The sequence below is a fragment of the Eubalaena glacialis genome, chromosome 13 (assembly GCF_028564815.1).
Source record: "Eubalaena glacialis isolate mEubGla1 chromosome 13, mEubGla1.1.hap2.+ XY, whole genome shotgun sequence".
Classification (NCBI taxonomy): Eukaryota; Metazoa; Chordata; class Mammalia; order Artiodactyla; family Balaenidae; genus Eubalaena; species Eubalaena glacialis.
In genome coordinates, this window is record NC_083728.1 from 82,555,864 (window position 1) to 82,577,921 (window position 22,058).

The following is a 22,058-nucleotide window of genomic DNA, read 5'->3' on the forward strand; positions in this document are numbered from 1 at the left end:
TTGCTTGGTACAAAATCATCACGACTTGTATCAAGAGACAAAATGCTCCAGCATTCATTTAGAATACCCAAATAGGGTCTTTTAAACATCATTAGGACCCAGCAGTAACTCAAGCACATTAAAACAGTTGGGTTCCTGTGGCAAAGCAGGTCTAATGGGACTGAGGGTTAAGTACAGCAAGGGGTATGTCATCAAGGTCCCCTCAGCCCCTCAGGGACTCTCTAAAAGCAAATATCGGCCCTACTCAAACAAAGCATATAATTCAGTATGGTTTTGTCTCACAGTATTCACTGAAATGTTCAAGGGAAAGCTAAAAAGAATGCAGTAATGTTGTATCTATCTTCATATTTAATTAAAAAGAGAGCTAACAGCACTTCCAAGAGGGAGGTCATTCCTTGTTCAGCACAAGATTTCTCCGTGCAAAGCTATTTTGAGTATGGGCAATAAAACAATTCAACATGTAAACACTTACAAAAGCTACCATTTCAGAAATGCTACTGATGCTTTAGCTAACAAACTCTGAAGATGAGGTACAAATGACAATCCCGCAGCTGGAGGCAGCCATAAGAGAATCAAGAACACCATCCACAAAGTCCAATCTAATCCTCCATCCTCCTCTTCCCTCATTGTGCTTGGAGGCCCCAACTGCCTTCAACAGAATTGTATGATAGGAAAAGGTTTATAGGAAGAAAAGTTGTATGCAAGACCTTGAATATAATACCTCAGAGTTCAAGAGATCAGATCATCATTTTCTCCTGCACAGTCACTATACAAACAGCAGAGGAAGAAAGAAGGATGATGTCCTACAAAAAACTCATGGCAATTACAAGATGTTAGCAGGTTTAAAATAAGAACCTTACACAGTTATACACATTTAAAGGAAACCATACAAAGGTGAGCCCTGGGCAGATGGCTTGTTTTCCAGCCCAGTGAGTCCACATTTGGCTCTCTGGGCAGGATGAGACATTCGGCTCTGCCTATGTGCACATACTGAATCTTCAAACGCACCTTTAGCTTTTCCTCCTTGGAAGAAGAATTACAAATTGGGCCTTAAAATATCCAACAGTTCTCAAGTAACATTTACCACACAGAGCTGCCTGGGCCTGCCTTAAAGCCCACCCACAATTTCATTTTCAATTAGCAGCTCCTCGAAAGGCAGTAATGAAAGCAGTTGCTAAAGAGCATTCAGATGTCACTGAAAGACTGTAAACCCAAACTGTAAATAGCACATTGTGAGTCGCCTGTCACCACCATCAACTCCCACGGGAATCTCGCAACACGTGGCTATCACAACCATCTGTTCAGCTCCCCAACTGACACCACTGCAAACCACACAGCCACCTACCCACTCCCACCTCCCACTCATTACCTGTCATGTACAGACTTGTGTGGAGATGGGACTGCTGTAAGTGGAGATTAGAATGCAGAACACATGGAGGCTTATTTCACGTTCTGTAGCTAAGATCTGGCCACATGCAGACAACACTGTGTCTTCAGAAGAGGGAAAAGCTACCATTAAATTAACACAGAATGCAGTTTTAATATAAATAAAGGGAGTCTGTCTACCTTCATCAAGTATCCGAAGTGTAGTGTCTAAATCTTGTAAAGAGAAAAACATGCTGCCTCACCCTTCAGTCACCAGTATTGTAGGAACTTACAGTAGGTAGAGTTGAGAATGATTTCTGTCACTGCCCATCTTACTCCTCTAAGAATATATAGTATATTTAGTATATTTAAATGGCCCTTAATAAAACTCCATACACACATACGTATAACAAATTCCTACTTTGGGATTAGTGAATGTCACTGTTTTATTAAACAATTTCTATAGGTCTCAGGATCATTGGAGCTGAGTTACTGCCCATTCTTTTAATTGCAGTTCCTTTTCCAATTCAGCCTATTTTCTCTCTATGGGTTTTATTTTATGAGATGGTAGTCAATGTGCTATGTCCTCTTTTTGGTCAATTTTTACTAAATTTTAACTAAGAGTTATATACATCACTTGGGATAAAATTTATTACTGGCCACCTCACTTCAAACATCTGTCTCACAGAAGTCAAGTGATATTTATGCTCGCTCTTACCAACATGCAGGGACAATAGAATATATCCCAGACAACAACGTACGGGGTCAAAAGACACAACACAAAAATTCTAGAACTCAAAAAGTAAACTCACAGCTTCTAAAGCCCAAGGGGGGGGGGGGGAACACCAAAAACCTTCACATAATCTGTTGTTATAATAGTCGCAGGTTTCCAAATACCAAACAAATACCTCCAATATAATACACAACTAATTCTGAAAAGAGATCGGCCTGGGTTGGAGGTTCCTCAAAAATCAGATGTTAAAAACTGGCATCTTATCCTTATTTCAAGTCAATCAAGATTCCAAGAGCAATTATAAGCCAACCTCCTTCCCCACTCCTGGTCCCAGTCTTTTCTTATATGTTTTTATTCTTATTTCTGTAGTTTTGGCAAAGGGAAAGAAGTAGTGTGCAACTTAAATGCATCAGAAGGAAAAACAAAGAATTTTCTTTAATATCTCAATTTGTAACCTTCACATGACTACACAATTTTTAAAAAGCAAATGAAATCCCAATTAACACATTAAACTTGAAACTCTGAAGTATGAAGTAAAAACGATTTAACTGCAGCTCACATATCTTGATACCAGCTCAATATACCTTCAGTCATTTAACCATTATAACAAATGTATTTATGAAAGAGCACCTAGCAAAGTGCATGTCTTTTCATTACTAAAGTATAACACCTAATTACATTAGTGTTTCAAATGCTCTGATTTCCAGAAACCTGTAGGCTCTAGCGTCAAACTGGATAAATACCTGTGTGATTTCAGCCTGGATTTCCACCCAGAACTAATCAGAAGGTCTTCAGCAATGTGACTTGAACTGGGTCTGCTTAATCAAAGTTTTCCATTATAAATCCTCCTTCACAAGTTAATTTCTACTAGTAACAAATGTCACCAAGAAGTCTTCCAACAATCTGAGTGAGTCCACTGAAATAAAGGATCCGCCTCTGGTAGTAAATGCTCTCAAAGGAGAAGAGCACGGACAAGATATACTGCTTCATCAGGATGGGTGCAAGCTCAGCTGGTGGCTTAGTCACCTGAGCCCTTGACCAACACAACCACTCACTCCAAATAAGGCGAACATGCAATGCCAATACACAAAGCAGACGCAGCCACCACGCAAAGCTTTAAACAAGAGCTCTAATTCTAAAGACTTGGCACTGGGATCAATCCCTCCTCTTCCTAGAAATCAGTATACATTTTTGATATCTACAATGTCAGCTATTAATCCTCCACCAAGTTTGACTCCACCAAACTAGACTTTCAGAGAGAGGAGCAAATTTCCATTCTTTACAAGCAACACCTACCCAGATCAATTTGTATAAAGATTTTTAAACCACGTAAGGCATTCCCACATAAGCCATTCTCACCAGCAAGGTTAGAGTCTAACTGCCGGGCTCCTGAAATATTCCCGAATTCCTTTATTTTCCTCCCAAATAGTGTTCTCCTATGGCTAGAAGCTATCTCAATAGGTTGCCTCTCTCTGGGAAATTCTGTCCTTAGATGAATGGCTTTTTGGCAGTTAAAATTCAGTTAGGAGGGAGACTCCGGAATTTATTTTGATGATCCAACCTTGTGTCTGTTAGTTAGAAGAGTTCATATAACCTAAAAATTCCTCCTAGCTCACTTAAGCCTATTTCCTCTGGTTCAGTTCATACTAGAGAAAGACGGGACAGACTAATGGACTAAATGAAGATTTAGAAATATCCACTCAGAGCCAAATCTGAGAGTTCTCTGAACCCTTATCAACTTTTCCTCATCTCTTTTCTATTTTTAAAACCCCTCTGCTCAGTGTTTTCAACTACAAAGTATTAAATTTTTAAAGCATCCCCTGTGGTCTAGAAGTTAGACATACTGAAAGAAAACTAAACTCAAAGTCCTCAGAGGAGTTAAGTTTTCCCAAAACGCTTCTGCAGAAGTTAAGGCTCGGTCAGTTGGAAGGTTTGGCAGCACATGACTTCAATGTGCTCTTCAGTAGTTTCCCAGTTAGAGAGTAAAGATCCTTATGCAGAGGACCTATCAACCTCTGTTTTGATTTTCCCGCTCCCAAGTCAAAGTAGGAAAAACAAAACAAAACAAACAAAAAAAAACCAACCTACCATATCCTTATTAGTAAGAGCCAAAACTTTTTAATATGATGTTTGAGTACTCACATCGTGGGCAAATAGTTCTGTGTAGGACAAACATAAGCATAGGGGGGTCAGAAAGACATGTACTCTTTTATATAACACTTACTCCTTTCTTCATTTTTTAAAACCCCTTTGGAAATTAAGAAGAAAATTCAAATTTGCCATATAAAAAAGTGCAACCATTTTACAAGACAGTTGCCAGCTCAGCATCTTCTAAGTCAGTATGTATTTATACTTAAAAACATAATCCAACAAGTAAGTTCCATTGGGGTGGTTACTACTTAGAACACTTTCTGTTAACAGTATGGAAATGGAGAAGAGCACGGGCAAAATATACCGCTTCATCGGGATGGGTGCAAGCTCAGCTGGAGCTTTTTTTTTTCACTCTTCTCCTTTAATGTCTTCACAGAGCCAACCAGTTACAGACTCCAAAACTAAATACTTTCAGACCTACTATGGTCTTCCTTTACAGACCTCAGCAACACTATATATCTGTGTTATTCAAAAACTTAAAGAATCATGGAACTGAGAAACCTTCTAAACCAAATCTCTCATTTTACAGATGGGCAGCAACAGACAGTGATTTGTTCAGGGATTCATAATAGCACATATGATGCTAGGAATATTATAAATGAAAGTATTACAGCTTTACCTCAATTATCAACTTCTGTTTCCCTTCCTACTAAAATAACACTTGGATAGTATACTTTGGCATCAACATTAAAGATAAGAAAACACCACTTGTTTTTAAAACTCTTACATAGGCCAAAGATACGATTCATTCTTTCCTTCTCCATGATTCATAAAAAGTGAGTCAAACTAATTGCTTTTCAAATATTTTCCCTGAAATAAGGATAGCTTTGATTTCAAATAACATTAGTACCAGAAGATGTATAATTAAGACCAAAAAGCTACTCGAATTTGAGACATACAAGTCCTTGCCTTCTTGTAAGATCATAAACTCTTTCACTAGAGGACAGAGTAGAAAGAAGGATTTTGAAGACAGAGAACAGAAAAGTCAGATCAAGTATGGAAGTAAGAGAGTCAAGGATGAGGAACCACAGCTGTGTGTAAGCTCAGAATTAAATTGATTTCTTGTCTGAAAGGGTAAGAAGCCCTCCTCCCACCCTGTTGGAGAGGCAGTGGTTACACTGCAACCTCTCTCCATCGGGAATAATCACTTTTGCTACATATCTCACATGGAGAGGCATGAGTTCGAAGTCACAAATACCACAGGAAAACTATCTTTTATAGAACTCAGCCCTTCCTCCCTCACCCCACTCTCTGTCAAAAAAAACAAAAAGTTTTTTTTTTTTTAATCTTCATCCAAATGTGGTTGCCTTCAACTTTCCAAGCTCTTTCTCTGTTCTCTATACTTGATAGTTTATCCTGTTTTCTTCTTGAGCTTTCATAGGCCATTTCTATGACCACAATCACTCCCTCTGACCAAACCAACTCATGTAGTTTCTAAAAATACTTGTAGACTCCCTGCATCTCACGACTTGGAGTCCTTATCTCAAACAAGGGAAGCAGAATATACAGGGAAAACAGAGAAAGGCAGAGAAATCTGGGTCTAAACCCTAGCTCTGTACCTCACTGTTAAGTGGCCTCAGACAAGTCACTTTATTTCTTTAAGCCCCAGTTTTCCCATCTGTAAAGTAACCATAATACCATCTACTAATCAGGGTTGTTGTGAAAATTGTAGATTATACTACACAAACTCCCTCACTGAACGACTGTACCGTGCTATGCATCAGATAAATGTTAATAATAACCATTATAACTCTAACCTGGCATTTCATTTCAGGACAAAGAAAAACCGCCATGTGTGTCAGAGTTGGGGATACTTCCCTGAGATCCTCATGAGTCCATGCTGAAATCCGTCACTCTAGGTATTTTCTCAGAAGTTTACCCATCAAGTTCCACTCTGACACCAAACTTATTAAGGACTTTGATCTTTCAAATCTTTTAACTGAAGTTCATCACCAAAAATATATTCTTGATTCTTTATAAGAAAAATTTCCAAACTGGCTTGACCATTATCAAATAGGAAATTTGAGACGACAAACTTCTGTGCCTAAACCCCTAGCGATTCTGGTTCATCAGGTTCTAGGGTAGAGCTAGGAATATGTGTTTAATAAGGCTCATGATATGATTCTAATGATCTGTGAGGTTTTAGAACCACTGTTTTGTCTGATCCTAGATCTCTTCCCTCTGCAGAGAAACATCTGCAAACTAGGAATTACCTGTTCAGCTTCTAATTAGCAGCACCTGCTCTGTGAACCACACTCCCTTCCTCTGCTTCAAGTGATAGTCAATCCCACCCAGTGGTCCCTCCAAAAACAAACAAAACACACCCAGGACACAGGTAACTCAGCAGGCGCTAAAGCCTCCGGATTTGTGCTGAAAAATTGCTATAAACAGCTTCATTTCTCATTATTAATCTATCTCATATGGGGATTTCCACAGGCAGAAAGGCTCCCCAAATGCCAAGAGCTGTATTTTCTTGTGGATCATTGAAACCTAATTATTAAACAGCCCAGTAAGCCCCACTACCAGACTTTCATACAATCAGCAGATCACAAAGACAGTCCTGAATTATAGGCTGTGGAGGACACCTAAAGAACCAAAAGGCAAACTCATTTCTTCCAGTGCTCTCCCACATGCCACAGTATTTGGGCTTCCCTGGAAAATATAAATCTTATGCAGGGTACTGCCTGCATGCAGATAACCATTTTTAGCGCCTCAGAACCTTGAGATACACAGTGTATTTGAACAAATCTGCCTGTTTCCTTTGTTTTACCTCAGAGGATCTCTCCCTGCAAGCCAGTCTACCTGGACCATCACCAAGACTTCCGTTAGTCTGCCCTCAATGCCAGTAGCGCCAGCATCAGGCTTTGTTACACAGAGCACATGTGACTGAAAGGGTACCGTGCTGAAGTTTCAAACTGTGATAAAAACAATGAGCTTGGTGTGGTATATTCTTTTAGAAGCAAACACACAGCTCTGCAGGGCAGCCCTCCGGCACCCACCAAGGATAATATCTTCTCCACCTGTTAGGAAGAACCCCAGAGAAGCAGGCACCTGAGGAACAGCAGCCACAGGAATGAACAAACCCTAAGCTTCCTCACCTGTCTGAGTCCCTTCGGCATTTTCTTTCTCTTCCCGAGGTGCTGGCAGAGGTTGCGGTCATTTTCCCGGTCTGAGCTGTAGTGGTGCGGGTGACTGAGTCTGCTCTTCTTGGAGTGAAAGGACAAGCCGTTGGTAAGTGCTTCCCGTTTCTTCTTGGTCAGAGGGGTCTGGCGTTTCTCCACGCGTTCCTGAGGCTTAAGTGCTACATCTTTCTGTAGAAAAAAAGAGAAGGAAAGTGGTGGTTACATAGGTAGCTAGCGTCACACCCAAAACAGAGGCTAAATGGGGTTCCTAGAAGGGAGGGAGTAAAGGCAAGAAAGTGGGGTATGAGACTACCTAAAACTAAGAAACATGGCTCTCAATTTTTCTGACTCCCTAATGCCACAAATGTATTCTTTCTATTCTTCTTGGGGAAAAAAAAGCTCAACAAAGCACAAAGTATCTGTCCATTAAAAGTGCTTTCACTGCTGCCTGGGATAGTAGCTTCCCATCTGGCTCTGCACTAGGTCCAGCGCATGCTAGTCCCTGAGGAGCCTTAATACGCTCACTTCCCAAGATGGTACATCAATTACGTTTCAGAAAAGGAGTACTAAGTGCATGCGCAATTCAAAAACATCAGCACAAGACTGAACATACCAGGGCCAGGTGGATGTGAGCCAGCAAGAAAGAAACTGTCAATTCACATGATTAAAATGTTTCCTTAATGCATTATATTTTTACCGCAAGTTCCTCTGAGCATCCTTAATTCCCATCTTCTTTGCAAAATGTAACAACCATATTATCACCAAGATCAACAGCAACTTTTCATTTATTCCTGTGTGTGGCTGGGGGATGGGGGAGGGTGGGAGAAGGATCATGGATGTTCTGGAATAGGGAGCAGCACCTGTAGGAACTACAGGCAAGCATTTCAGGCCACATGACATAGGTGAGTTCTGTGCCTTCAGGCAGGTCAGGACATCCTGAGATACCAAAAGACCTGGGTTCGGGCTCTGATGCTGATATTATTCATTATGAAACTTGGAGTAAGTCACTGCAACTCTGAGCCCAGATGGAAAATGGACTCAGATATGACCTGATACAATATATGTTAAAGTCCTTAGAACCCTGAGAAATGTACACATTAAGCAATAACACTAAAATGATTTGGCACTCAATCATTTGTTAATGAATAGATATGTTCCTCTTTACACTGAAAATGCTCCTTCCTGGAGCCTCATCTGCACACAGTTTCTCAGTTTCTGTGGTCCTAAATGCACATTTAAAAATAAAGTAAAACCAGGGACTCCCCTGGCGGTCCAGTGGTTAAGAATCTGCCTTCCAACGCAGGGGACATGGGTTTGACCCGTGGTCGGGGAACTAAGATCCCACATGCTGTGGGGCAACTAAGCCCACACACCGCAACTACTGAGCCCGCATGCCACAACTAGAGAGCCCACGTGCTGCAACTACAGAGCCCATGCACTCTGGAGCCCCCACACCGCAACTACTGAGCATGCGTGCTGCAACGAAAGATCCCGCTTGCCGCAACTAAGACCCGATGCAGCCAAAAATAAAATAATGTATTTTTTAAATAAAATAAAAAATAAAAACAAAAACAAACATTCCCCTTCATCCATTTCTCATTCTCAAAATACCACTCTCTCTTTCCTCTCCTTCACAGCCAGTATTCTTGGAGCAGTTATCTATCTATTCTACCTCTTCCTAATACCTTAGCACTCCCGACTTGACACACACGGTGCTCCTTGATGTCTTTCCCAATTCAGCCACGGCCATTATTTGGGAACCTTGGACATTTACATCTGCTTTGCCTTGGCCTCAAAAGCCCACGCTTCTACTCCCCTCCCTTTTCTAGTTCAAGAACCCTTCCCAGTGGCTGCCAGTTCAGGGAGACCGTTCTGTAATGCAAAGCACTGTTCTCAGGTCTCCACTCATTCAACAAATGTTTTTTGTGCACCCAGTATATTCCAAGCACAAACTTAGCACTGTCCTGCAGGCGCTGGGAAAACAATCGTGTGGGAGAAAAATCCCCACATCATGGAACTTAGAATTTAGGGGACAGATACTAATCAAATCACACAAATATATAATTGCAAACTGAATTAACTGCTCTAAGGGAAAGCTAACAGGGTGCTAAAACTGGGGGAAATGGTCTAGTCCAGAGGAGGGGACTGTTGCTGAGGAGATGACTGCCATTTGACCTAGATCTGAAAGTCTGGGCAGAGAGAACAGCTTGTGTAAAAGCCCTGAGGCAGCTGGTAGCATGATTCTTTGAAAGAATAAGGTCGGTACTAAGTATCAGTAACCCCAGTGCTTCACTTACAGAGCCAGGCAAGTAATAGATGGTCAAATTATGCTTGCTAAATAAATAATACAACTAAAATATCCAAATCTATAAACCACAATAGTGATTTAATAATATCTCAAGCTGTCTCTAACACAGAGTGAGTGAAGCAAGCTAGAAATGCTGATAGAAGCAAGAAACCAAGAAACCCAAATAAGCAGGCACTGCTGGCACACAGGAAGGATCACAGCAAATAGCAAGAAGCCCCAGAAAAGGAGAAGGGCCTTATCTTTGGGGCAAGAATATATCAAAAATAATAATCCTACAAGGCAAATGAGTAGCTTCTGGTCTAACTTCTAGCTGCTTCCACTGCAGATGATTTACTCTCTGCCACTGGAGAGGCAGGTCTCCCAAGGCAATGAAGATGTGGTGAGGAAGTGTTTAGAGGACAAGGTGAGATCGAAGGAAGTACACATGGCCATTAATTCCAGTCTCAGAGCCTTGCACACTATGCCTAACAGATGACAAATGTTCAACAAATGTCTGCTATGTTTATTGCTTTGTCCAATGTCCACTACCACAGTCAGCTGTGTCAGACATCTGCTCAGAATTTGGCCTCAAATGTAACCAATTTAGTCAGCTATCATGAAAAAACACTCAGGTATAATGGCAACACTAGCAGAAGCAGCCAGGTGAGTCCCACTGTGGACTGCTTCTATATAATATGATTAAATTGTACCACTTCTAAGGGTAATACATAAACTCCCCACAGGCTGAAAAAAACACCTTTCTTTGTTCACACCGTCCACCTACTGCCCTACATCATATGGATGTAGAGTATAGGGTTAATAAACAAATGATATTTAATAATGTATCAGCTGTGCTTTTAGAAAAAAATTATGCCATTCTCTTCGGAGACCAAATCTTTTTTTCATACTGAAGGTGCTCCAAAGTATATTGAAAATTATGTGCAATTCCATACAAATGTGAATTAATATTTATGAGAGTATGGTATAATTTTTTCCAAATCCATTTTATTTTCATGTAGCATATTAATCAAGGCATTCTCACTGCACCACAGAATAGCTACACAGAGCAAATGGACCCCATGCCGTGACATTAGCTTGTAAGAGACCTGCTGAAGTCTTAGCAGCAGCAATACAATCATCTCAGCTCCAATTAATATTGAGATTTTCAACTCTGGAGGCTGTGTGAGGGGAAGAGGGGAAGAGGGGAAGAAAGAGAGGATCAAAATGTGTATAGAGGTGGTAGCTTAAGAGGTAAAGAATGTAGTCTTTTAAAAGTTTTTATTACATAAGAGGTTTTCAAAGATTATCTTTAGAGAGTATCTTTATACTTTCAAAGATACAGTTTTATTTATAAAATTACTGCATAGACCCTTTGGAACAGTTCCTGAAAAAAACAGGCTGCTATTTGTTTGTTCCCTCTATAAACCTATACGGACTGTTTACTGTGTATCAAGTAAAATAATCACTTAATTTCTCAATGGCTGTCTTGGGGGTGAAATGACAAAAACTGTCCATTGTAAGCAATGAGACTCAAAGACAAATAGCTTATAAACTACTCACCTTATAACATTCTAAAGAGTTGCACACATGATTACATACATGTGTATATGTGCATATATCCATCCACCAACAAATTATCAGCAACTAATTTAAGAATTTCCTTAAAGAAACTTGGGCAGCCTATAAAGTACTGCTTCAATATAAGAAGAAAAATTGTCTGGTTTATACAATAACTTTTTAGGATCGATGAATGGCAATTTTCAAAGGCCTGTTGAGTCATTAGTCTACCATGGTTCCCAAAGAAAATTAATGTCTATCGGAACTATCTACAGTGGTTTTTGAAAATAAGATGACTATGCCCCATACTCAGCAAGGGAAGCATTTAGCACACTAGCAAGGGAGGGGGGCAGGAGGATAAGGAAGAGATCTGGAAAAAATGCTTTAAGGCATTCATTTGACAAATCACAGAAGAAGTAAGAAAGCCAGCCAGCCAACAACAGAAGGCTAGCTGGGAGGTAAAAAGATTTAGACATATTTTCTGGCAATAGAGGGGGTAAGTGCACAAGCTATGTACAACAGGCGGGGAACAGGTTTGTTGAATAGTTGAAATTATGTGATTTTTTAGGTCATTGGTGATGGAGGGCATGGTCACAGCAGTGCATATGCTGAGAGGGAGGCTCAGAGACCGACTAACCAAGGCAATCTCCTTCAACACCCAGCCTGTCTTCAAAATAGGCGATCTTGCTCTTGACTTTCCCTTCTCCCAAATTACAGCCTTCCACCAAAGGCTTCCTCTGCCACTCTTAAAGTTCAAAATGAGATGGTTCGGTGTTGCACCAACTAAGGGAGAGCAGCGAATTGCAGATGAACCCTGTGTAGGCTGCACAGCTCCATTTGCTGATTAGAGGTGAAGCCAGAGACAACAGCAAATGAGGGCACGATTTGCCTGCCTTGCATGAAATAGGTTTTAGAAAGAGAGCCTCCATCTGATTTTTCCAGCCAAACTAGTCTGAGGGCAGCCCATCACTTACAAATATGTGTGCCTGCATGTGCCCAAGTGTACGTACATGTGTGAAAAAGGGGTGCAATCTAAGCAGAACCTCTTCTATTAGTTCTTTGATCTTAGGGATTTGCAAAGAAAATAACAAAGAAGCCCAGAGAAAAAGAAAAAGTGCTTTCTCTGTTACCATCACAAGACATTATCAGCTGTGTGCTGTCATTTTAGTCTGTCAAGTCCTTTCTTGGTTTATAATATTGCATTTGTATTTGTTTTTGAATGGCTTTACAAACACTGATTCCAACACTTCTCTTAAGTGCAAAAGAAGTAAAAGGGTTTACAGTGATAATAAGAAGTGAAAATTAGAGAAACAAAACATAACAGTGCTTTTAAAACTTAACTCTATATGGACATGTTCACAGTGGTCCCCCACTTTGGAGTTTTGAACAAATGGACTTATGAACAGACTTTCAGGACCTAAACTTTTTAGTAAGTACAGGAGACTTATAGGAATTTACAAATAAAATAATCAATATGGCATTCAAAAAAATAATCCCTCATGTTTTCATCTTTTAAAAACAAAAATCGAAATACCTACTATATGCCAGACATTTTGCCACCTGTTAGATTATCTAAGAAAGGATCCCAGAACTCGTGCAAATCGGTGAGCTATTACTCTAAAGTGGGTTAGGCAAGAAGCAAGTAAGGTGCTTCCTATTGCTATACTTCAAGTTGGATTAAAATTGCAGCCCTGTATTGTCATAAAAATAGAGAAACAGATCAACAGAATAGTCCAGAAATAGACCTATTGATATATGGACAACTGGTTTTCAGCAAAAGTGCAAAAACAATTCTGTGGAGAAATAATACTCTTTTTAACAAATGTTGATGGAACAAGTAGATATCCATATGCAAAATAGATATGTATAATTTGATCCATATCTCAATCTAATTAGGAACATTAACTCAAAATGTATCATTAACCTAGGGGTAAAACCTAAAACTAAAAAACATCTAGAAGAAAACTTTTGTAACCCTGGGTTAGGCAAAGATTTTTCAGATAAGATACCACAAGCACAATCCATAAAAGAACAACTTGATAAATTATACCTCATCAAAAATGAAAACTTCCGCTCTTCAAAAGACACTGTTAAGAAAATGAAGATACAAGCCACAGAACAGAAAAAATATTTCCAAAGTGTATATCTGATAAAAGTTTTGTATCTAGAATATATTCTTTTAAATTCTCAAAACTACATAAAAAGAAAATAACCCAATTTTTTAAAAGGACAAAAAATTTAAACCAATACTTAACTGAAGAAGATATATGGGTGACAAATAAACACATGAAAAGATGCTTAGCAACAGTAATCATTAGGGAAGTGCAAATTATAACCACTACATACATGTTAGAATGGTTAAAATGAAAAAGCATGACCATCTCAAGTATGGGCAAGGATGTTGAGGAACTTTCATATACTACTGGTAGAAATGTAAAATGGTACAGCCACTTTAAAAAATGGTTTGGCTGTTTCTTTAAAAGTTCAAAGTATACCTACCATATGCTCCAACCATTCTACTCTCGGGTATTTCCCCAAGGAAATAAAAACACATGCCCACATAAAGATTTGCCCGTGAATGCTCATATCAGCTTTGTTATAGCCTAAAACTGGAAAAAAAAATGTACATCAACAGATGAATGAACTGTGATATAACCATTCAGTGGAATATTATTACTCAGCAATAAAAAGGAATAACCTATTTATGCATGCTACAGCATGAATAAATCTCAAAACAATTATGCTGAGTAAAAGAAATCAAACAAAAAAGAATACATTCTGTATGATTCCACTTACAATAAATTCTAAGAAATGTAAAATAATCAATAGTGACAGAAATGTAAAATAATCAATAGTTCCCTTAGAGGTACAGGAAAAGGAGATTATATGAGGACATGAGGAAACTTCTGGGGTGATGAGCATTTTCAATGTCTTGATTGTGGCAATGGTTTCATGGGTGTATACACGTGTCAAAACTTTTAAAATTTTACACTTTTAATTCATGCAATTTACTGGTATGTCAATTATACCTCAATAGACCTGTTTTTTAAATGGCAACCCTGGCCATCATGCACAACTGACATACTGTTATTACCAATTACTAGATGACATTGGGTGTCCATCAAAAGGAACTCATCTTTCACATTCCTGAAACAACAGGACGGCCACATTCTGAAAGGACTGGCTTTAGCCTATAATGTGGCCATGAACGTTCCACTGGAGACAACTCAGCTGTGGACGTGAATGTCTCAGTCAGACCGAGGAGCAGTGCCCGGTCTTCACATCACTGTCAGTGATAAGGTGGAGTTCACACTGTGCCTTTTTTTTCTTCACCTCCCTCAGCTATTCAGAGGCTAACCTTTTGTAGAGTTTTTCCTATCTGTCCTTCAAGTACCTTGGTTACTGTTTGGCCACATCCTCTCTTGTGAACACATTAATCAAAGAGCAAAGAAAGAAAACATAGATAAATTTTTACCTTTCCTAAATGTAAAAACAAAGAGGCAGCTTATTAAAATACTATATGTAATACATAATGATGCATATGACGTAAGGGAATCCAAATGGAGAGAGAAAAAAAAGGTTTAAAAAGAGAGAGAGCACAAGCACAGACAAATTCAGTATATGAAAACACCTGTCAAAGGTGTGGTGCCATTGTCAGAGGCAGAAGTGAGGAGCAAAAAAAAAAACAAAAAACCTCAAACCCAGCAGCTGAGAAGCTTTCCTAAATTATGGGATGAGATCACAACTATCAGCTTAAGTGAGATTTTTGTACACTCTGTGAATTGAAAAAGTCCCAGCAGTCTCCCATTCCCATAGATAATTGAGAGTTGGCTGCTGTTAGACCTTAACATGCTCAAAGTGGTTGAGTCCCTGGCAACCAGATGCTATTGCTTAAAACAGTTTAGGCTCTTAGCCCTGAAGGATTCCTAAAATTGGATTACAGTCCCTCCAGATAATCTGAGAAATACAGCATGACGAAAAGGAAACCTTAAAAAAAACTTAACTCCTCCATAACAGCAGCATTCTGAGAGCTGAGCACAGCATGTCTGAGGCAGAAAATCTCATCAGCGAGGGCTTAAGGGCAATAACGTACACAAAGGGTGAGTCCAAAAAAGGGGAAGGGAACCCACACAACAGAGGAGAGCATAATGGAAGCCAGAAGAGAAAGTGACCACCACACAATTCTCAGGCTTTTCGGAGGGCAGGAATCTGGTTTGCTGCCTCGAGAGAGGCGAGCAGATGCAAATTTCTACTGCTTTCTCATCCACTCAAATCTAATTCACTGAGGTCACACACACACTTGAGAGGACGTGTAGTGCTGATGATACCCCTTTTAATTAGCCATTACTCATTTTTGACTAGGCATTCTATGCAAAAGATGGGGAAAGGGTTAATTAATGTACTTATTACATTGCAGCAAAACAGTTAGTAATTGGGCCTTCCCTGTAATACTCAGGTTTAGCTCCACAGGGAGAGTGGCTATAACTTCATCATCCCTGAATTCCTAGCAGAGAACACAGAATGAGGCACACAGTGAGCTGTTTCTGAACAAATGAATCAGAGAAAGGAGGACACCATGAATGCTCCTCTTACTCTAGAGGCTGTGCCCCCACCCTATGAATCGTACTAGTCCCTCCCTCCTCCTTCCTCACATTTCTAACCAAGAACTTTCAAACTCATTATCCCCCACCACATACTTGGTAAAGCCATTATTCCCCTATGTATTAAGAGGGAGTGAACAGATCCTCAAGAGATAACGTTAAGTTACCTTATTCAACCCAAGAGAAAACAAAACAATAAAGGAGACTGATTGGGAAAAATGTCAGGTCTTGCCATCATCTTTGTGGCTTGATTTCATGGCTAAATTACCATTTACTGAGCCTCAATACCTCTCTATTCACAGAAAAATCAAGAGTGGTTGATACTATCATCCAGATATTTGAGACAAGGACCCTGATTAGCCAGTGGAGACCTCTCCATATCCAGATTAGTAATAAGGTACAGACTTTTATTTTCTTCCCTTAAAATGTTCCCAATTTCTTCTCTTCCCCAGATACCCACATACTACCACATCTTCATTTTAAGTGACCAATGAATCTTTAATTACTTAAGGAAAGATGCAGTGCATCCTTTCATTTCAGTTTTCCAACAGAGTGAAATAATGAACCAGAGGAGAAATAGAAAGCAAAATAAAGACTGGGATTCTGAGATATGGAAGAGTCCTCCATTCTTTCCTGCCATGCTATACCAGTTCTGATCCTTTAAACTTCCCCAGAAGAGAATAAGAGAAAAAAATCCTGATGTGACTCCGAATCTTACGAAGTGGGACAAAAGGGAAGACCACTAATATGTCCTTCTAGCTCTGGCTCTTAAGAAGTCAAACCTCCATTAACAGGCGGCAGAGAGCACCTTGATATTTGACTTTACTTAGGGCTACAGAGGTCGCGGATGGGTATAAGTAACCACTTCTAGGAGAGGCTCATTTAGTAGAACAAAATCTCTCAATCCCTCTGTCTCTCACGTACTCACACACACACACAAAAGGCACATTCTGTCCACTCAGCAGACAGGAAGCAATTTCACAAAGGTAATTTAATGTTTGGGATTATTTAGTAACAGGAAAAGCAACTTCTGGCAAAATACACATTATGTGGGCCCTGAATATAAATAGTTTATACAGCATATTGGGAAGGGTATGTGGATGACAGACAATCCCTTTATGGCTCAAGTTTTTCAAGTGGTTCAGATAGGTGTTTAGAGAACTATGAAATAATTATTACTTGAGTAATAATTCTAACTTTCTCCCAACTTCCCAGAAACTGTAGTCAACTTCCCATTGGAAATGAGGAGGCATTCCTTCATTTACAGAGCAGTGATACAGAGAACCAACATGCCCATGTGTATACACACCTCCTTGTACTCCACGAGCAACTGTTACAGCCTTTCTCAAACTAATTTTAATTGGCTTGCCAAGGGCATAGACCAACCTATTTCAATATCTGTAAATTTAGGGTCCTCCATGAGATAATCTCTTAGGTTCCATTAAACTCCCTGATGTTATTATTATCCTGGGAGGCTATTTAGCACATATAAAACATTCAACCAATGTAGCTTAGAGTTCACTGATTCAGTAGAAGTTTTTCTTCCAGATCATATTTCCCAGACCTTTAAATATCTCTGTGAGATTTCTCTTACATGAAAGCACCCTTCGAGTTCTTTTGTCCCAACTTGACTTTGATTTGAGAACTAGACATGATTGAATAAAAGGTCAGACAATTTCTGAATATAAAGTAAGGACTAATTTATGACTTTTTATAACCACTAAAATTAGTATAGCAACTGGGAGTTGAGAGTTTACAAGGTAAAATCATCATTTCACTTGATTTCCTAATAACCTTATACAGCAGGCACCATCATTTTCATTTTCTAAATTAGGAAACTGAGGCTTGGTAAACAAATGACATCCCAAAGTCAGACAGTCAGCTATTGTCAACAAACTTGGAGTCCCTTGGTTCTAATCCTACTCTCGTTCCCTAACACCAAGTCATTACAGCCTTATTTGTAAGTGTCAGGATTATGACCTTTTGTTTGAAGAAAATTTTAAATTATACTTTAGTACTGTCTCATTATAAAATCCTCTACTCACCTCCATTTCCCCTCCAAAGCATAATTAGGGAAAGGCTATGCCACTGACGTCAAATGTTTGAACTCTTTCTGAAGGATTCAAATCAGCAATAAAAATCCAGACAGAAATAAAAGCTTTGGCTTTTCTCTAAAACTGACAATTTTCACCATTTTATTTCAGGGGTGAAAAGTGGCAGAGAATGACACCTTTCTGACCTTAAAAAAATAAGAAGCTATACAAATGCTCCAGTCCCAGAATTCCACATGTTCTGCCTATGTGGCTCAATAAATATTAATGGATAATGACAGCAGCTATAAATACCCACAGGTGCAAAAAAACAAATTCTTGTTTAGCATATATTGCAAATGCTCTATCACTAAATGAGACATGTACACAGGTTTCATGGAAAGTCTTCCCAGTCTGGGAGCTTGTTCACACAGTTCCAGCCTATGAATGCCCACTCCCTTTCCACTCCCTTTCCTATCACCGACCCCCCATCTTCTATTTCAGGTTTTAGCCAGAAGCATTTTCTTTCCTTTAGCATCATATGGGTAAAAATAAAATGAACTATCCTGCAGGCTTTCCCAGAACACAGAAAAGCATTTAAGGTGTACCCACTGACCTGAGACACGGACCAAATAAACTTCTCAAGCTATTTCTGCAATAAGAAAAAAATTACATACTATAATTGTAGTTGAGGGAAGAAAGGAGACTGTCCTTTCCACTGGTTACTACATTGACTAGAGAAATGAAAGGCAGTGTCAGTTTGCAGAAGAGACTTGGATACTGATTCTGAGGCAATTATGTCATGCAAAGTTGTCCACATTTTTACTCAGTTTGCTGAACAAGCCACAGGCTTGTCTCTATACCAAAACTTCCTATAGATAGACTTAGTGATGTTTAGGTACTTATTGGGTCTATCAGATTTGATAATGGAATCAATCTCTCCCTTTAGAAGCTCTGGGTTAATGGCAAAGTTTATTAAACTGCAGGCAGTCATTCAGAAAAGATCAATAGAGACATGATTACAGAGTAACCAGAGGATTAAACACAAGATTTATCACAAAATTAAACTGAATTAAATGTTCTCTGATAGCACTTGAAATGCTGTCGATACTTTAACTCATAATCTACGCTTTCTGTGTTTACCTAATAGGCAATTGGGATGTCTGACTTGAGAAAATGACTTCTATATAAAAACATAAGCCAAAGAGATTTGCTGAAAGCATTGGAAGTCCCTTCTGAAAATGTTCTCCCATTTTTAAGAAGCAGAACTTTAATTTTTCTATAAGCGCTGTCCACAGTTAACTCAGTAGAGTTTTGAGTTACTAAGTATTGACACATAACCCATTCTGCCCATGCCTAAGGCACACACATACAGGTATCCCCCACTTTTCCAAAGTCCACTATATACCACTTGGCTTTTACAAAAAAACCTGTATCAGCATCTGTCTTCCCTAACCAAAAGAAATCCGAAGAGGATTTTCACTTTTATGGAAAGAGGTTTAAAGCAAAAATAGCATTCAGTGTCTGTTTTGCAAAGAGGTGTTATAGAGGGCAGCATCCACCCCAAGCAGCAAGAGTGGCACCACCAAGCTCCTTCCTGGGAACTACACTCAGCATCTTAGCCTCAAGTCGCCATAGCTTTGAACTGTGTCTGTGAGCATCTGTGCTTTATCTCTATTTTGTGTATCCTTTAGCAAGATTGTGTCCTAAGGTAATTGCTTCTTGGCTTTATGCCATTTTGGCTTATGAAAGGTTTCATAGGAATGCCCTACTTTCAGATAGTGGGGGAAACCTGTACATCCTCACAGGCATATATCTTAGAAACTGTGTCTGCAAGTTACATACTTTAAACAACTTCCTTCTCTTTAAACAATTTCGTTCACTTCTCTCACACAGAAGCATGCGGTGTGACATTGGCCCTTGGTCCCATGAGGAAAGGGGGCTGGAAAATGTCATCCAGGTGTAGGAAAATCAACCCTTCCACATCCTGGGAGGATTTACTGATGCCACCATAAGCTCAGCAAATCACATTCATAAAGGTGAAATCCCCTTCATAGCCTGTGAAAGGTAACCACTGGCTATACAAACTGGAAACAGCATATACACTTGCAATCAGTGGAGGTGTCGATAGACACGATGGCTGTTAAAACTGACATCAGTACCACAGTGAGAGAGAACAGCTCTGCAGGACCTGAAATGATAAAGGCCAGGCCTGTTGTGTGAGTTTGGGAGGGTATGTGCATAAGCAGATAGGTTGGTAGGGAAATCAGTTATGGGGCAAAAATTGAGCCTGTGGTTTAAACTATACCTTGGATGGCAGCGTGCCAGAGGGAGGCTTTCCTTTCTCGCTTGTCCAGTTGCTATCATATTGCTAGTACACTCCATGCCACAAATAGCATCAGCCCTGCCCTCATGAGCAGCAGGCTCCAGTGATTTCAACTGTAATCCAATATGGCAGCTGTTTTGTAAGACGGGGAAGAGCTGGGTTGGAAACAAGATGTTGAGGCTGATACCACCCTGCAATTCTGTCACTCCCTCGTCGGCACACTGATTTACACCAGAGCAACCATTTTCCTTCTCAGCAGTTATCCAGTGTTACAATACCATTTAGTGCTATGGGTAGTCCCAAATATTTCTCAATTCCTCAGGGAACAAGAATGCCATCCTGCCTGCTGAAGAAAGGGACTCTGCACCCCACCCTAAAAACGGGGGCTGCTTTGAAGGACATGAAGCCAAAGCTGCTTACATCAAACTCTTTTATTGCTAGAGAGCCTATCATACCATTTTCTTAGATTATCTCCCACAACAGAAAATTCCTTCTAAGAAAACTACTGCACTTCACTGCTGCCCATACTCTTTATTCATTTCCCATTTCCTCCTTTGTGTTTTTGCTCTATCTAGCACTGACACAAGCAGGTGCCCTCTCTGGTGGCAGTTAGATCTGGGTTTGAGCACTGGTGTTGCCGCTTTGTGGCTTTGTGACCTTTAGCAAATCTCCAGCCTGTTTAGGCCTCCATTTCTACTCCTCGAATACAGGGATAGAGTTATGAGGCTTAATAAAATCTGTGGGAAGTGCCTGGGATATTTCCTAGCATAAAGTAGATAATAAATGCTAACTGAGGAATTCCTCTTCCTAGCTAATGCAATCAAGTTTTTAGTCATTACAAAGGGAAACTGTTAGTCATTATAAAAGGTTATATTTGGCAATGGAGGATAGATGGTGGGACCTGTTTTCCATATATCCTCAAGACTGTGTGTACTGAGTATCTTTCAGTGTGCAGAGCGAGGTACTGTATATTATATTTATAATACCTCTTTTAATTACCACAACACCCTGTGAAGCTTCAGTTTTTCTCATTTCTATACAATGGGGGCTAATTATGGCACCTAACTTACAAAGCAGCTACTCAAATTAATAAACTAATACAGTTTCTGGAATATACTAAAGTTAGCTATTCTATTACTATGAATTAACTTGACCAAAGTCACAAAGCTTGAAGACAACACCAGGATTCAATGCAGAGCTGTGTGGCTCTAGAGCTCATGCCATCATAACACATGCATGGAACCGAATGCAGAAGCCTGGGATGTAGTCTGAGCACTGCCCAGGATTTACACTGTGGTTTGGGACTCAACCTTTCCATACCTCTCTATTCCTTTTTTTTTTTTAATAAGCACATCACTTGGTCTATTTAACCTGTAAAATAATGCAAAAAAAAAAAAATACAATTTGCTCTTTGGAATAATAACACCACATAAATTTTCATCTTTTTTCCCCCAAATCTGCCTTCCATAATTTATGAGAAGTGCAAAAGTTGCCGGAAAAAGAAAGAAAGAAAAGAAATGCATTTCCCATCAACACATGGAATGGAAAGATGGAAACTTCAGGAAAGTTTGACATGGGAAGAGAGCAACCCTTTGTACTCACGATACATCCAAAATTAAAAAAGACCACCATGTAAACCATTCCTAGAGACAGGCAAAAAGAAGTCATGAAAAAGCATTTGCTACTGATTCCATCATAAATCTCTTTTCAACTGCTTTACTCCTGCTGGTTTTCCAAATGAGACACCTGTCCATTTCCAAAAAGAAAATATATGCATTGAGAATAGCTACTAGATGTAGTTCAACATAAAAAGATTACCTACAAGGCTTCCTGCTGGAGCCGAACCTGGAAAGAAATGGGTTTCTTGGACTCTATTAGGGAATCCC

The 22,058-nt window shown here is 39.6% G+C and overlaps 1 protein-coding gene across 3 annotated transcripts in view; it reads right to left on the minus strand.

Moving 5' to 3' along the window:
* Positions 1–22,058, minus strand: part of AUTS2 (activator of transcription and developmental regulator AUTS2) — a 1,116,331-nt gene that overhangs the window by 823,672 nt on the left and 270,601 nt on the right. For all 3 annotated transcript variants that reach the window (XM_061208932.1, XM_061208931.1, XM_061208930.1), the window contains exon 2: positions 7,348–7,560. In XM_061208932.1, coding sequence (XP_061064915.1) covers positions 7,348–7,560 — 213 coding nt within the window. The remainder of the gene's footprint in view (positions 1–7,347; positions 7,561–22,058) is intronic.